Raw genomic sequence first — 16,272 nt, forward strand, 5'->3', positions numbered from 1 at the left:
ATCCCTGGGGAAGGGTGGATGCTTCGTGAAGCAGAGGTGCAGACACTTTCACTCATTCATTTGCTTTCAGCATGTTGTGACATACTGCAGTTCACACAAGCCCAGTTAAGTGGATCTGTGGATTACTTCGTCCAGTTGTAACCAAGCTTACCCTCACAAAATGACTAAATGGCTTAAAAACACTCCTGAAAAATGGAGATTGAGGGTATTACTGAGCACAAACACACGAGAAAGTTGCAGCACTGGCCCCTCTGCTCCTGGTAAGAGCCCTTCACCACCCTGCATTGTAGTATCAATGACAAGCTAATCAGATTTGGAAAAAAAAATTCAAAAATACCTAAACAACTATTTGAAATATGAATTTACATCCACTGTCGCTAAGAATGAACCTCAGTTTAAGAGTGCATCGTGCCTTTAGGTGTTGGCTCATAACAGTATGAAGCCATCAGGATTAGAATGGCATTTAAAGACTAACCACGCAGCACACAAAGAAAAACCTTCACAAGTTTTTTCAGCAATGTTTAAATTCACATGATACTCCATCCAGCACTTTTCATATTTTTTTTTCAATTTCATAGAAAAAACTGGTGAAGATTTGAAGAAACAAATATTAGAGAAAGTTATGGGATGTGGGAGGTTTTTTATAGAGTAGATGAAAGTATAGGTGTTCCTAACTTGTCTCAGTTAATAGTATTTGCTAGGATTTTTTTTCTTTTTAAATACAAAATACATTAAAAACTTCTTTTTTGTCAGTCACTGAACATATACTGGAGAAGATATAATCTAAACAATAAATAGATTCTTTAATAGAAATGATGTTTTATGGAAAAACTCATAACCACTGATGGTGTGGCTGCTTTAAACAAAAAAAAGGATCCCAGGATAAGGTTACAGCAATAGTGAAATTCACTCACTGGATCACTCATTGGCACCTAAGTACACGAAGCGCTACAAGATGTCATCAATGTGGTTAATTTTATGAAAACAAGACCTTTCAATACTAGAATCTTTACAATACTTTGGAGACAGATGGGAGTGACCATGAAGGTCTTTTGTACCACAGAGGCTCACTGGCTATCTCATGGCAAAAAGCTTATAAAGATGAGGTCATGTAGTTCCTCTGCAGAAACATCAGCATTCCAAATATGCTGACCTTTTCTGTGATGAAAAAGGTCTGTCAGTGCTATGCTACCTAAGCCAGTATGTTAGAAAAATAAAAACATTTAATCTGTCTCTTCAAGGTAAAGGTGACATTTTAACAAGAAGCGAGAAAGTAAATGCTTTTCTTAAGAACCTCATAGTATGGAGAGAGCATTTTGAAAACAAGTGTTTGGGAACACTTCCATCATCATGTGATTATGCTGTGAAAAGCAGTGTAAAGGTGTCACCTACAAAAACACGCACACCTGTACACTTGAACCTGGAAACAACCCTCTAACATTTAAAAATCCTCCAAATGAAGAGGTTTACTGCGTTTTCAATCCATTTGTTACAAGCACAAAAAATTCAACATCTTCCAGTTCACTTGCAAGAACAACTGACTGACATCAGGAAAGATGAAAACTTACTGCCTGAATTTTAAACAAAGACATTTATGTAATTGGTGGATGGGATTGAAAAATCAGCATCACTATTTAGTAAGCACAGATATAGCACACTTCTTCCATTTGGATCAATGCATCTTTGTGAGAAATCATTTTCAGCAACAACAATCATTAAAGTTATCAAAATAAATAGAATCAGAACTTTGAATCTCTGTACTGCTGTGTTAAACCGCAATTCTCAAAAATAATGAAGCATATTCCACAGCATCACTTATTATTTTCTAGTGAGAGCACAAAGGTATTTTTTACCACTAATAAAAACACTTTCAAATTGTTTAACTACATCTGTATTTCACCTTTTTTCATTGATTTCTTTTAATGTACATTATTAGTACAGGAGTACCTGCATATAATTTACAAATATATACAGCATGATCAAAGTATTTTTTGGCATCTAGCCCTGGGTTCACCAGCACAGGAAAGACACGAGCCAGCTGGAGAGGGTCCAGAGGAGGAACACAAAAATGATCAGAGGGATAGAATATCCCTCCTAGAAGGAAAGGCTGAGACAGTTGGGGTTGTTCAGCCTGGAGAAGAAAAGGCTCCAGGAAGACCTTATTGCAGCCTTTCGGTACTTAAAGGAAGCTTATAAGAAAGATGGGACAGACTTTTTATCTGGGCCCATTGCTATAGGACAAGGGGTAATGGTTTTAAACTAAAAGGGGAGATCTAGGCTAGACATAATGAAGAATTTTTTTTTTTTTACTGTGAGGATGGATGTCCCCTCCCTGAAGTGCTGAAAGTCAGGCTGGACAGGGCTTTGAGCAACCTAATCTAGTGAAAGATGATACTGCCCCATAACCTTTACATGACCCTGCCAGCCCCAAACACTAACATAATGTATGACCTCTTAAGTTCTATATCAAGTTTAAGACCCATTCTGTGCTGGGTCCATCCAAAACCTACTTGACCACAGCCTGGCCTGCAGCAAAAATAAAATATCCAACATAAAAGCCCATCCTTGAATTCCAAGTAATTCAAAGTAAAAGAAACACCTAAGCCTCATCGGAAAAGGCATCTTAATTCTGTAGTACCATTCAGATCAGCAATGCCCTTCTGTTTTTTTAAACTGACTCCCTTTCACTATTTCCTCCTCTCCACCCCAGTGAACACCATGTCAGACACTAAAGGAACTTTTGAGCAAAGCATGCTTTTCAGCATGCCTGATGACACAGACGTAACACAACAGTACAACAAGAATTCAGGTACTGTAATCCAGCACTAGGATTAAGCCACTTCGGGGAAGGCACAACGGTGAGGCTGGAAGAATACACACTTACACGTGAAACCTAGAAAGCTTGAGATGTAGATTTATTATGCATTAGGAAGCTTATTAACTTAAAAACCAAACTGCATAGTACAAAAAGTTTGTTATTTCTGCTCAATGTGGAACAAGGTTCAAAATATATATTTTTAAAATTTGTTCAGTCAATACACAATCCTTTAAAAAACTGTATATCTGTCAGCACCCTCATTTATAAATACATGATTTACACAGCACCCCTTCTGGAAAAATTAAAACTCCTTACAAATATCTACATATCTTGCATACATATAAAACATTCATAGGAGTACTTCATTAAAATTGGGTTTAACGGTCCATTTACACTGCAGCAAAATACATATAAATCTGTATTTTTTAAAAAAACATCTCTAAAAATAAGCACGTTTGTCGCCTTTCATAGTTCCCCTAAAACATCTTTTAGAAATGAAATTTAGTATGAATATATCCATGAGATTCAGCAGATAAGACAGTGATATGAAGGCTAAATATGATTAACTGAACAGGAAGTAGCAGTTAAGGCAGGGGTGAAAAGAATTAATAAGAAAGGTTATTTCATATGGCAGATAAAGTGACGAAATGCAATAAATACACGTATCTCTTGATGTAAACAACACTGGCACCCTCTGTTTTTGCTGTCTCAGAAGTCAGGAGTGTCCATATTTCTGACGCTGTGCATCTTATAATTAAAATCCTACTTTTTATTGGCAAATCATGAATATGACCAGTGTTCTCAGGTGTCACCTGGAATTGCTTTAACTGCTCAGAACTGACCGTTCTGGAATGTGGTTTAAGACTTCAATATGACTTTCATTTATTGGTAATGACTGTCACACAAACACCCTCAGAAGCCACCTCAGTTTCATCATTGCTTTCTGGTAACTACTGGACTTCTTGAGATACTGAATAATATTTGAGAACGTGTCTTCAGGAAATTTCATTACTTTTACTGATAACCACTACTTCAGATACCAGGACTATATAGATCAGACTCTCTCACTTCATGAGGACTATGTGGCATATATGCAGACAAAAGGCATAAAAAATGAAAAAAAAAAAAAAATTTAACAGTGGCGGCAGACAGAAAAAAAAAAAAAAAAGAGAGAAAGGCCAGAGTAGGTTTGGGGTCCCCTACCAGTGCGCAGGGTGAGTGGAATGCACTCAGTGTTTCTTTTCCTCTTGCTCCCACGGGCAGCCCTGAACTGTTCTGCCTCAAATCCGATTATTTTGCATACAACTGTGGGAACTGAACATTCAGACTTTAAAAAATTCCATTACGTCTGTATATTTGGATTTCTACCCAATACCAGGACTTGACACAGCATTTGCAGTCCAATAGTGGGTAGAATCACACCTAGTTGTGACCTGCCTGCTAAACAAACCCTCCTGCAAGTGTGGTATCAGCCTTAAGTATGGTACAGCACGTGACCTTCCCCCATACATGGCTGCCTTCCTCTCAGAGGTCAGATACTCTCCGCAAGTATGGTATCAGCCTTAAGTATGGTACAGCATGTGACCTTCCCCCATACACGGCTGCCTTCCTCTCAGAGGTCAGATACTCTCTACAACGCACCAAGCATAAATTTGTTCCATAGTCTCCTCAGAAGTTAGCCTTCATAAACTGCTATCTTGAAGCAGTGGTTCAACGTCCTCTTCGCTACTTCGGTCTACGTTGTTACTCAGAGTACCGCTGATGCTGTTGCTGTGTTTTCTGGTACTGCTGGCTTTGCTGTGCTCCGGAATAAATAAGGCGACTAGAAAAGCCAGAAGAACAATGCATGCTCCAACCAGGAAGGGTGGACCAGGAATGATTGTTCTCTGCAGGAAAACAAGAATATGAAAGAATTTCTCAAGTTTTAGACATATGGACTTCTGCATTAAGAACTATGCCATTAAGGCAGGAGATAACAGGAGACATAGTTACCGTGACTGTAAAGTTTATGCAAACAAGTTCATATGTGCACTGCAACACGAAATTTCTGTATGTACAATCCTTAAGAATTCCTCATCTGATCTGCACACTGATTTAAAAAACAAAACATTCACAAAACTACCAAGTGATAATAGGATTGCCTAGCAGACGACACAGACATTGACTGTTGCTTTTGTCCAACATGTAGGCCACATGCCTGTTTAATCAGCAAGACATCTCTAAAGATTAAAGAGGATAAGGTTTCAACATCCAGAAGTACAAACGGTCAATAAATCTTTAACTTAACTTCACTTTTTCCATGGCTTACATACTTAAAAATTAAGTTAATCAAACAAGCATCCCCAAAAACTAATACGTAAGGAAAGTAACATCAGGCTATGCAGTACATACCATTCTCACTGCAGAGGAAGCTGAAGGCATATATAGTAACTTGGCATTTGGAGTTATTCTCTTTTACTGCTAAGCAGTTTATTTCAGAATACAGCTTATCCACATCTGATAACCACAATTAAAAACAAGCACCAGGAAGGTTGTAAGGCTCATTTTAAACCAGCTAAGTCTGAGACAAAACTCTACAAAAGAGTCGGCAATTCAGTGATTTTCTTTTTTTTAACCTTAAACAACTTTTCTGTAATTTTGTCAACTAAAACAAAAGAAGATGAAGCTCATCAGTCCAGCATAATATTTTTCTGTAAATGCAAGAATTTATTCTAATATGAAGTGGGAAAGCAGATTAAATTAAGCATGCAGTAACAGGAAACTTTCCTTGCTTCAACTCTTGGTACAAGCAGAGGCCTAATTTTTCAGCCGCTGGTTTCTAAATTTAAAGTATATGATCGTACTAACTAAATTTACATTAACAATACTACTTATACCTACAAGTGGTGCTACGCCCACAAGTACTTAAAGAATGTAAGAAACTTCCATAAATTAATATCCTCATTTGCAATTTAAGCACTGATTTATCTGAGCAGCTCTTGAATGTTCCACTATTGCAGTTTCGCTGAAGGGAGTAAGCAGGTTTGAAAAGCACTCCTTGCTCCGTTGCGTTACCAAGTGTTATTATTATTGCTCTCCACACACAGCCTACAACTGCACTGTTTATCAGATGTCACTGTTGTCTGATCTGAACTGAACTACAGGGTTAAGATGCTTTTTTTGTCACTAAAATCCTATTCCTAAGTTCTCTAGCGTTACAGAAATGAACACTTAAAGGCAAGTTAAAAAAAAAGGATGTATTCTCCTCCATTTACTCTACATGTTAAGTAAGTGACATTTGCATCCAGACTTTCCTGTCACCACTGTCTGAATATGAAGGTTTAGAAAACAAGTATATTTAACATTAGTTTTAGCACTCTGTCCAACAGTGAACACAGACTTCATATCTGAAAGGTGTAATACTAAATTATGACTAACTTAACTAGTGAAAGCTGATTATTTAAACTCAAATATTGTGTTTTTTCAAAATCAATTTCCTGTAGTTGCAGTAACAGACAGTATTACAGTAGTGGAAACAGAGGAGGAAGAACTGCTTTTAATTCACCTCAACAGACACTGGGTTTGATAAAGGTACAGCACAGTAACACAGCATTCTCAGTTGAGTTTCTTACAGAGTTACAGCTTTTGACAAGCAGAGGTAGAATACGAGCTTAAGTGTCAAAAAAAAAAAATATAGCAATGCTTATTACTGACTAAAATATATTCTATTGGTTAACTGCAGTTCCATCAGTGTAACTTTTTAAAACGAGGTACGTCACCATTCAAACTTGTTATTAAAACACTTCTTAGTGAACATTTGGTAGAATTTAACAAAATTACGAAAGCATCTGTAAAACAACTCCTACTTATCCATTTAAAACAAACAAAACCAAGAGACAAGTATATATATTAAAATTATGGAGCACTTTCCCAATGTTGTATTAGACTTGAATGTAAGAGTTGGTAGAAAAAAAATTGTGTTGCTATTTTCTTGAATGATAAGGTTTGTGTCTGTTACGTGCCTGGTAACTATGAACAGGAAGAGATGTAATTACAGACATTTAACAAAGCTTATAAGTATGTACATAATTAAAGGTAAGAGCTGTCCCACTGAAATTAGAATAAAAAGCAATCTTACTTATGCAAATATTTAAATCATTATTTTATAAGGAAGCTCATACGTCAGGCTTCAGCACAGGAACTTCTTCTACCACAAGCTTTAGAAAATTCCACCACAGAAATTTTGACTTGTTTATAACTTACTGGAACAGTCAGGTGCTTCACTGCAACACTGGGCTACTTCAACAAAGAAAACACGGATATTCTTAAAGCACCAGAACTCAAAATAGATATGTGTGCACAAGGTCAAAAAGCCAACACACTCCCTGCCCCCAAGAAAGATTATGTGATTCGATGCTTTTAACAGAATTAAAGAGCAAAATTTTAACTGGTGGAAGCACGACAAAGCTTTTGAAAACCTGTAATCATTCTTATAAAGGTTTTCCCATATTTTACTACAGTTTCACTTATGTACACCGAAAAACAGTATCTTTGCACCCTTGCTCTAAAACTCTACTCAGCTTGCTTGAGAAAATTATGGAGCACCCCACCATAGGTACTGCAGTGAGCAGTACGTTCAGGCACTGGGTACAGTTAATACCCGCAAAGATGCATGGACTGGGGGATGAATCACAAACAGTTGTTTCCACCCTACCAGTCACCGGTTATTTACATATTCAGCTGGTCTGTTGTCTTTCTTAATTAGCTTCATTACAGGCTAAGAGATAATCATCTCTCTGAAAAGTCCATTCTTGCTCCTTTGATAAAGCAATGAAATGGTAGCTGAAGAAGTCAGAGCAACGAAGCTAAAATTTAAAAAAGGGTCCCCAAGAGTCTCCGAACTCGGGTAAGCATGATTTTGTATTTTGGAAGCCAAATAGGAAAGAACAAAGCAGACAAAAATGCAGAACCTGAAACAAAGATGGAAGGGATAAAAGACAAGACTGAAGGGAATTCCAAAGAAACACTGAATAGGATTGAATTCTCCCCTTTCCCCCAAGTTTCATATAGGTGAGGAAAGGTGATGAACAGCATTGTTACTGACACTGGAAAAAAAATATGGATCTCAGCTGTACAATGGATTACTGCATACCTGAATAATTAACCTAATGCTGTGAGGTTCAAAGATAAACTCACTACAATTTACTGAGTTGCCAGAAATTTCCTTCCTACTGTCACAATTTCACATTTCCCTGTAACTCAGAATTACAGCTGTGTTTTGATAGATTTACGTCAAAAGAAGATAACTGGTTCCGTTAGAAAACTGAAACTGAAGCTGCTACTGCTGTAAATCTATGTATTTACTATCAAATTTAAATCATGAGCTACCTTAATAGTTCAATAAAGCTGACAAGTGAGAATTAAGTAGTTTAAGAATTAGATATCAAGATTTAAAATCAACTAAAAATGACAGATCTTTACTGTTAGGAGTTCTACTGCCAACTTCACACTGAATTTTAAGCTTACCTCATCACTGGGATCTTGCATTGCTTTTTTCCCAAGAGTCTGATCAGGTGCCAATTCATTGAGCTCCACATGAAACAGAAAGAAAATAAAGCCATACAGGGCTGGTCCCAGGCCATTGCACAGACCTCTTATTCCAGTTATTATTCCTTGGACAACACCTAATGAAGGGGAGGAAAAAAAAAAAAAAAGATTTTTCTTTTTTCTTTTTAAATCAAGAATGGAACACTCAGTTCTAAGTGTGTCCTAATGAATGTTCCAAAATAGCACATCTCGTAATTATATCTACATACTGAGATCTTAGGAAATACACTGGAGACAGCTTTCCTGGATTAAAATAATTCCCTGCATGACCATAGTTCTGTCACCATACTTGCATGCTACTGGAAGTGATACAAGTTTTGAATGAGTGACAAAATTTATGTGCAAGTCTAATTTTCTGTATTAGAGTTCTTCCACCCTCACGCAAAGCCTCAAATGAAGAAAGAGGTTATGTGTGGTACCCAATCAATTTTCAAGCGAATTTTTGAGCAATAAATCTATATGTGAAGGGTCATTATTGGCAAAGTATGCACTAACTGTAACAGATTTCTTTCGCTGACCAGTCTAAAACCAGGGTTTAAGTACCACGTAACTTACTAAGGGTAGTAAATTCAGTAGTACTGCTGTAAATTCACAATATTATAATGACTGCAGTTTTACATTAGATTACTTTAAAAGTTTGATTAATTAAAGTTCAATGGGTGTATTTCTGTTTTAACTTCATTAGGTGATTGTGACTAGTGTAAAATGGTTTTGACAATCTTTCAGTTTAAGATTCTACAGAACACTATTTTTATAATATTAGTAATCTGCATATCCCCTTCCTTCTTAAGACAGAAACTTGTAAAATGGAAAGAGAGAAAACATGCCAAAAATGAAGTTTTCCTAGTTTTTTCTTCACAGATTGACATAAAGGCTTAAAATCTTCACGCCACTAGGTGGCAAAACTATCCTATGCCTGAGCTATTAGCAGTACCTCCCCCCATGTAAGATAAAGTTGATGATTGTTCATTCCCCTCCAAAAAAAAAAACAATGAATTTTCCCTCTCTTCTCAGATCAAGTCACTTAAGCTTCCTTTTCTATTCCTTGCACATCTGCATTATAGCAAATAAGGCCAACCTCCCCATACAGAATAGAACTTCTTCGAATACAAGAACGCTTTGCATTGGAAAGGCCCTTTGAAGGTCATCTAGTAAAACCCCCCTGAAGTAAACAGGGACATCTTTAACTACATCAGGATGCTCAAAGACGCATCCAACCTGGCCTCGAATGTTTCCATGGGTGGGGCCATCTACCACCTCTCTGGGCAACATATTCCAGAGCTTCCCCACCCTCACAGTAAAAAAAATTTCTTCTTTATATCTAGTCTAAATCTCCCCTCTTTTAGTTTAAAACTATTACCCGTTGACCTGTCGCAACAGGCCGTGATAAAAAGTCAGTCCCCATCTTTCTTAAAAGCTCCATTCAAGTACTGTAAGGCTGCTGTAAGGTCTCTGCAGAGCCTTCCCTTCTCCAGGCTGAATAATTCCAATTCTTTCAGCCTTTCATCACAGCAGAGGTGTTCCATCCCTCTGACCATTTTTGTGGTCCCGCTCCAACAGGTTTGTAATGTTAAAATGCCAGCTCCAGCATAGAGGGGGGAACTCCCCCCCTCCCCTTCCCTTCCCTTGTTAGTGCTGGAAAGGCTTTTTCGTTAGCGCAAGAAAGGCTTTTTCAATGCCTCTGTGGGGGAAAAGAAGGACCAGCCCTCAGCTCAGGTTTTGCCATTTTGGCTCCTGCTGCCTGTGAAGCTGAGACATGTCAATTGTGCCTCTGTGAATAAACCTATAAAAGCCGTAAACCACATGGCTTCCCTGGCACACACATTTCATCTTTGGAGCAGCAGGACGGACAAAGAGAGAGAGCTACAGCAATCACGCTCAAGCCTGGACAGTAACAGATCTTCTGTACAGCAGGTAGTCTTTTTTTTTTTCATTTGCCAATGACTGGCAGGGTGGTTAGAAAGAGTTTTGCCAGAAGAAGAGAGGCAAAAGGGCTGTAAGACCCTAACTCTGCACAGAGGGAGGCAGACTGCTGGTGAAGAGAACACAAGAAGGCTTCAGATGACTATGACAAGGCTCTGCTGAAACACAGAAAACCTCAAGCATCCTCAGAAGTCTGGATCATCTCTCCTTCTAGAGACGGAGAGAGAAAAGGTCCAAAACCAGCTCCTGGCAAACTGGTAACTCAAGAATTCCAGCCACCCTGGAGAAAGACTACATATTGCTAAGGGAGCTTGTCCTCGAGCTCAATTCTGAACTGAGATCTTTAAGGTTAAAACAAGAATAACCCCTCATTCCTGCGTTATAACTTACCGACCCATTCGCCCCCACTGCTGCTCAGCACAGACCACGTGTGTGGGCTTGTGGATTGGAGTGGGCAAAATCTGTATTTATATGTATATACCTATCTATGTATATTTACCTTCTCTCTCTCTCTTTCTCTATCTCTGTCCTACCCAAATTTAAGTGACTGATTTATGGTTTTCATTGTTTTCTGAGTTAAATTAATTTTGTTTCACCCCCTTTATAAAAAAAACTTGTTTTGCTGGTTTCTTTTCCTTGCTCATAGTCCTAAGCCGTGTTGTCTCATCAGCCTGAACATCTCAATTCTTTTCAATTCATTGCCAGATCACATCCAGCTTTTCAACCACCAGTTCCCCCAAGGCTGCTCTCAATCTCTTCATCCCTTAGCCTGTACTGAGGATTGCAGCCACCTAGGTGGGGAATCTTGCACTTAGCCTTGTTGAACCTCGTGTGGTTGACATGGGTCCACCTCTCCAGCTTATCCAGGTTCCTCTGGATGGTATTGCGTCCCTCAGGCATGTCAACTGCACTACACAGCTTGGTGTCATCTGCAAACTTGCTGAGGGTGCACTTGATGCCGCTGTCTTGGTCATTGTTGAAGTTGTTAAACAGAACCGGTCAATTACAGACCCCTGAGGGACAGCACTTGTCACTGATCTCCATCTGGACATCAAAACCATTTACCACTACACTCTGGAAGCGACCATCCAACCAATTCCTTATCAGCCAAACAGTCCACCCATCAAATCCGCATCTCTCTAATTTAGAGAGAAAAATGAGGGGGACAGTCAAAGTCTTACAGTGGGAGGGACTTTGCTCCCCTCATCCACATCTTGCAGTCCATCCACTTGAGAGGTGTCTGGTATAATGTGGTTTTACTTTCCATTAAAAAGATGGTGTTGTTACATTAATCCTCAATATCTACTTAGAGAACAATACTTTTAATAAAATAGAGGCAGGAAAAACTATAAAAGCTACACGTTTGCTTTTGTGATTTTGTAATACTTCTACAGGAAGCTAGAAGAGCATTAGCTGGTCAGACAGAAACTATGTATTTTAAAATGCAAATTAGATAAATTTGTGTATTTCCTTCCTCTCTACATAGATTGGCAGACTTCCTCAGCTAGTAACAAAGAAACTCATTACTCATCAACCTATTTGAAAAGTATACCTAGGTAAGCATTCTGCTTTCTAGACAGAAGAATCATCCAAGAAACCAGTCTGATGCTGAAACAGAAATTCATTCAATACTTACCTTGTTGATCTGACTCTGCATTTCGTGAAACCAAAGCACTGATCGCTGGGAACGTAATGCTTGACATTGCTGCTACACCTCCTGCTGCCCACATCATCCTGTGTTAAAGACATAATTTGGATTAAAATTGTACTGGACATATAATTACTCCCCACCCCCCAATAAGGGCCACAACGGTATGCTCATTTATAGGCTTAATGCCCTTTCAAAAGTACTCTTCCTAAAATACCTAAATAGTGGAAATTACCTGGTGTAGCCCTTCTTCCTGCTCCCCTCCCATAAATTAACCTGAGCTTGTTGGAACCAAAGCACTTTTGATTCTACTACTACAGCAGAGTAAAAGAGGGAAGTGGGAGTGAAGAGATGTTGGGGCTTTCCCTCTCCAAAAGCAGTACAAAGGAACACCCCAAGTGTCTCAGTGAGGCAGTTCTCTAACTTGTGTAACTCACTGGGAAGTGCTCTGACAAAGAACAAGCCTTCATCACTATCAGTTGGAGAAAACTTCTCAAGAAAAAGGTGTTCTAGTTCACTTTACTTGGTTTTTTTCCCAAAAAAGAAGCTCTAGATAGTTTCCAAGTCCAAATAAAAGTTACAGTAAGAGCATTACATGTTCAAAAAAAGAGTAAAGATCCAGTAACTGATTGATAGAAAAGATCTAGTGGAATTACTGGACAGAACATAGTACTTATTAGCTGGTGAAGAAGATTTTTCCACACTTGTAGACATAAAACTCAGTGGACCAAAATGGTGCAAAGACTCCTTTTTCAAAACGGCTGTTAGTCTGCAACTTACACTATACACCTGGAAAATTATGTCATTCCTACATATGTAAAATACAGACCAAGCAAGGGTAGTATAATGCAAATGAGAATGCTTAGTTCACATAACGTTTAAATACTTATGACAATAGAACTAAATCATAGAAATTCTTGGAAAAACATTTTCAGCTCCTTAATAGGTATGTATGAAAATGCTTTCTTACCAAGACTGAGATCCAAAACCATACCAAGCCAACTGAAGGATTTGAAAGCCAAGGCCAAGGAGAACTGTATTCTTGTTCCCTATAGACCTCATCAAGATACTGAGAAACACAGTCTGTAAGAGAAATTGGTTCATCCAAAAATTTTAAAAAGTCAGATTGCTAAAGTAATTTCTCCTTCTACACAAAGTAATTCAGAAGACCTTTGAACTTCTGAGGAAATTCACACTATTCATGCTCTTATTTTGCCTGTATTAAGCCCAAAATGCAGACTAGTCATATCAACATTCAATATACAGACATTCTTAACTACTAACGGGTTTCTACTTCAAGACATTGAGAAGCGTATATATTGCCTTCTTTATGCACATTCTATCTCATTGTAAGTTTCTAATGTAAACAGGCTTTCATTTCCACCTCTATAATTCCGTTTCATTACAGACTAGAGAGTTCCATGACAAACGCTGGCACCAAGGTAAGACAGAACAGGCTGGGTATGGGTTAAATTTACCAGTATTTACAAATACTAGAGAAAAAAAAAAAAGACCATTAGCTAAGAAAAAAAGTAATCTCTTTAGGTCAAGTGAATTACTATCCAAATTTACAATTAAAAGCAACAACTACAACCTGCTGCTTTTCCAGCTTCACCACATGCATTGAAATTTTGCTAAGCCCAATTCCTGCGCACCTTCAGCTATGTTTTCTGCTGAATCTTTGTACCACTGATATGACCTTTTTATTTGCACATAGAAACTAATCCTAAAGGAAGACAATTGTTTTTCATCTGTCAGAAGTGTTACTGCCGAGGAGGAAGGAGGTCCCCAATCAGCTAGAATATCAATACACTCATGGCAAGCAGCAGACTATTCCTAGTAAGGCCAAGTCCATATGGACAACCTTACCCAGTTCACACATATTCTTCTTCCACAGGAGAAATTCAACAATGGGTAAGTAAAAAGCCAGAAAAGGAACCAGAAGGACTGCAGAACACAGTTCCTCTCTCATGTGCATGAGAGAGCATAGTTCCTCTCTCATGTACAACTTACTCACACTAGTTTTCTTGCTTCTCATTCTTAGATAAAGCTAGTTTGAAAGCTAAGTAGTAAAAATACTAATTCTATTTACATGTGATCAGTTCTTCCTGAGATATCCAACATGCCAACAGAAATCAGTAGTTATGAAGCAAAGCTTATTTCAGCAAGCTGCCCTCTTCAAAGAGTTCTTTAACACAGAGTTTCCCACTTTTAACACTGAAAATTACGAACTAGAAGGGCAGTCATTTCAGAGACTTTTAGCAAAAACACTGGCCTGAATAAAGAATGACTGGAAAATGTGAGTGCACATAACAGCATCAGAACAAACTACAGAGCAAGGATTAAAATGATCGCTTGAACTGATAATGAAGGACACAACTGACACAAGTACAACTGGTAAATGTGAAGGAATTTATTGTTTACATCAAAACAGTCAGATCTTCATATTGCTAAGGATGGCAACAAGGCTACAGCACATCTTACATGCTGTTCTCTTCCTGTTACAACAGGAAGACAAATTGTACTCATAAAGGTACCAGAGATTATTACAAAATCTGTTTGACTTCTAAAAGGTATAAAGGACCGGTCCAAAAACCAGCTCACCGTCGCCAATTAAGAGGTATGAAAGCAATATACCAAGGTCTTACAGGTCCTCAGTCTCCGTGCTGAACCTAAGTAGCACTGGACAGACCATGTCGATACCTGCATAGCTTGTATGCAAGTTCAATAGCATTAGTCAACTGAATAGCGCAAGTAGATTTTCTAAATCATTTTAGTCATTTAAAGCCAGAGTTCCAGTAAATTTACTGGTTAAGCAAATTTTAACTTCATTTTCTGATGTCCAGGTCCAGTATTTCTAAGTAAAGCAGATTCAAAGCAAGACATTTATGCAGACTATATACAAATATAACCTTTAGTGAATGCAAGATTTGGCATTTTAGAGCATGTAAGAAGTTTAGACAAGGCTAATAGTCAGACCAGTGTGCCTTGGCATTCAGTTTATACTGTTTAATAGATCACTAACAAGAATAAAGCTTACCTGAGCTATTATAGACAGAACGCCTACCACAGCTATAAATGCTGCAATGCTAGCAGATCCAAAACCTATAACCTGAAGAAAAGCAGAAAATGCGTAAGACAAATGCCAAACACAATCCAGGACAATTGCTAGCTAGCCAACAAATATCTTCTTCAAAGAAAACACTGATCCCTGCTTATAATCTAAATCCATACAGGAAGCGTATACTTTTGAGAATAATCCTTAACTTGACTGCTTGCCAAGAAATCCACACAACAAAAAAGAAACTTCCTTAAGAAAAGGAGACAGAGGAAGTCATGTGTCTGGAAATTCAAGTTCTCTACCCCCTCCTACAGAGACAACGGAAGCAGATCCCACCTTGAGACATTCAAACTACTCCACTGAATGGGAACAAAGATCTGTTTAACTTTATGAACACATGCTCAAGCTATGGCAAGGTCTATGTATCCGGGGATCAAGCGTGGCTCAGTTCCTGGTTTCGTGAAGTGCCCTGCATTTATTTTTTAAAGCTGTATTTTGCGAGAAAGCAGTTTTCTGAGCAAAGTCTTCAACAAGAAACAGCTCTTAGGGAATACTTATTTAAACATCCTTAGTAAGATGTGAAGACACCAACATTTACCTGTCGCAAGTACAAAAAAAAGCTGGAATACTGGCCAGCCTCAGGCAGATAGGAGAGAAACACTGTAATGCAGATCGGGAGAACCGTAGAATCTTTTCTAACCTTCTTCAGAGACTGTAAAATAAAGAAAGAAAACAAGTACTGGAACATTTATTCCAGCTCTAATGAAAGCATAAAACAAGTAGAAGGTGGATTCACTTTTTTTAAAATCCATTTCTACCTATTCATACAAGTCAAAAAAACCCCAAACCAACACACATGAAACAGTTAAGCTGAACAATAAGTTAGAAACAAGCCCCCGTTATTGTTTTGTTGACTGTTTGCGGTATCTGACTCTCCTGCAAAGTTTCCGTTTGGTTTCTGAAGCTACCGTTCAGTGCCAAATCTTCTAATTGATTTCCATAATAATCAGTTCTGAAAGATGCCAGCAGCCTCATAAAAACTGTTTCTCTTCATGAATTAAGAGTATTTTTACTTGTACATTTCTTATACTTGTTCAGCCACAATATATATCACTTTATGTAATAAATAAATAGTGGAAAACAAATTCTCTAACTGCCGTCTTTTGAGTATATCACTTCTGTCAACATTCACAACCAGTTCCCAGCAGGATAGATCTCATGAAGAACAATCACTCT

At 38.1% G+C, this 16,272-nt stretch overlaps 1 protein-coding gene across 1 annotated transcript in view; it reads right to left on the minus strand.

The window, feature by feature from the left end:
• Positions 1-4,500: 4,500 nt before the first annotated feature.
• The window catches only part of HIATL1 (hippocampus abundant transcript-like 1), a gene marked incomplete at its 5' end in the record, with an annotated part of 21,225 nt that continues 9,453 nt past the window's right edge, over positions 4,501-16,272 (minus strand). The window contains 6 exons of the mRNA XM_010135776.1: positions 4,501-4,704; positions 8,324-8,481; positions 11,964-12,061; positions 12,946-13,058; positions 15,016-15,087; positions 15,635-15,748. Coding sequence (XP_010134078.1) covers positions 4,501-4,704; positions 8,324-8,481; positions 11,964-12,061; positions 12,946-13,058; positions 15,016-15,087; positions 15,635-15,748 — 759 coding nt within the window. The remainder of the gene's footprint in view (positions 4,705-8,323; positions 8,482-11,963; positions 12,062-12,945; positions 13,059-15,015; positions 15,088-15,634; positions 15,749-16,272) is intronic.

Source organism: Buceros rhinoceros, unplaced genomic scaffold, assembly GCF_000710305.1.
Source record: "Buceros rhinoceros silvestris isolate BGI_N320 unplaced genomic scaffold, ASM71030v1 scaffold35, whole genome shotgun sequence".
Classification (NCBI taxonomy): Eukaryota; Metazoa; Chordata; class Aves; order Bucerotiformes; family Bucerotidae; genus Buceros; species Buceros rhinoceros.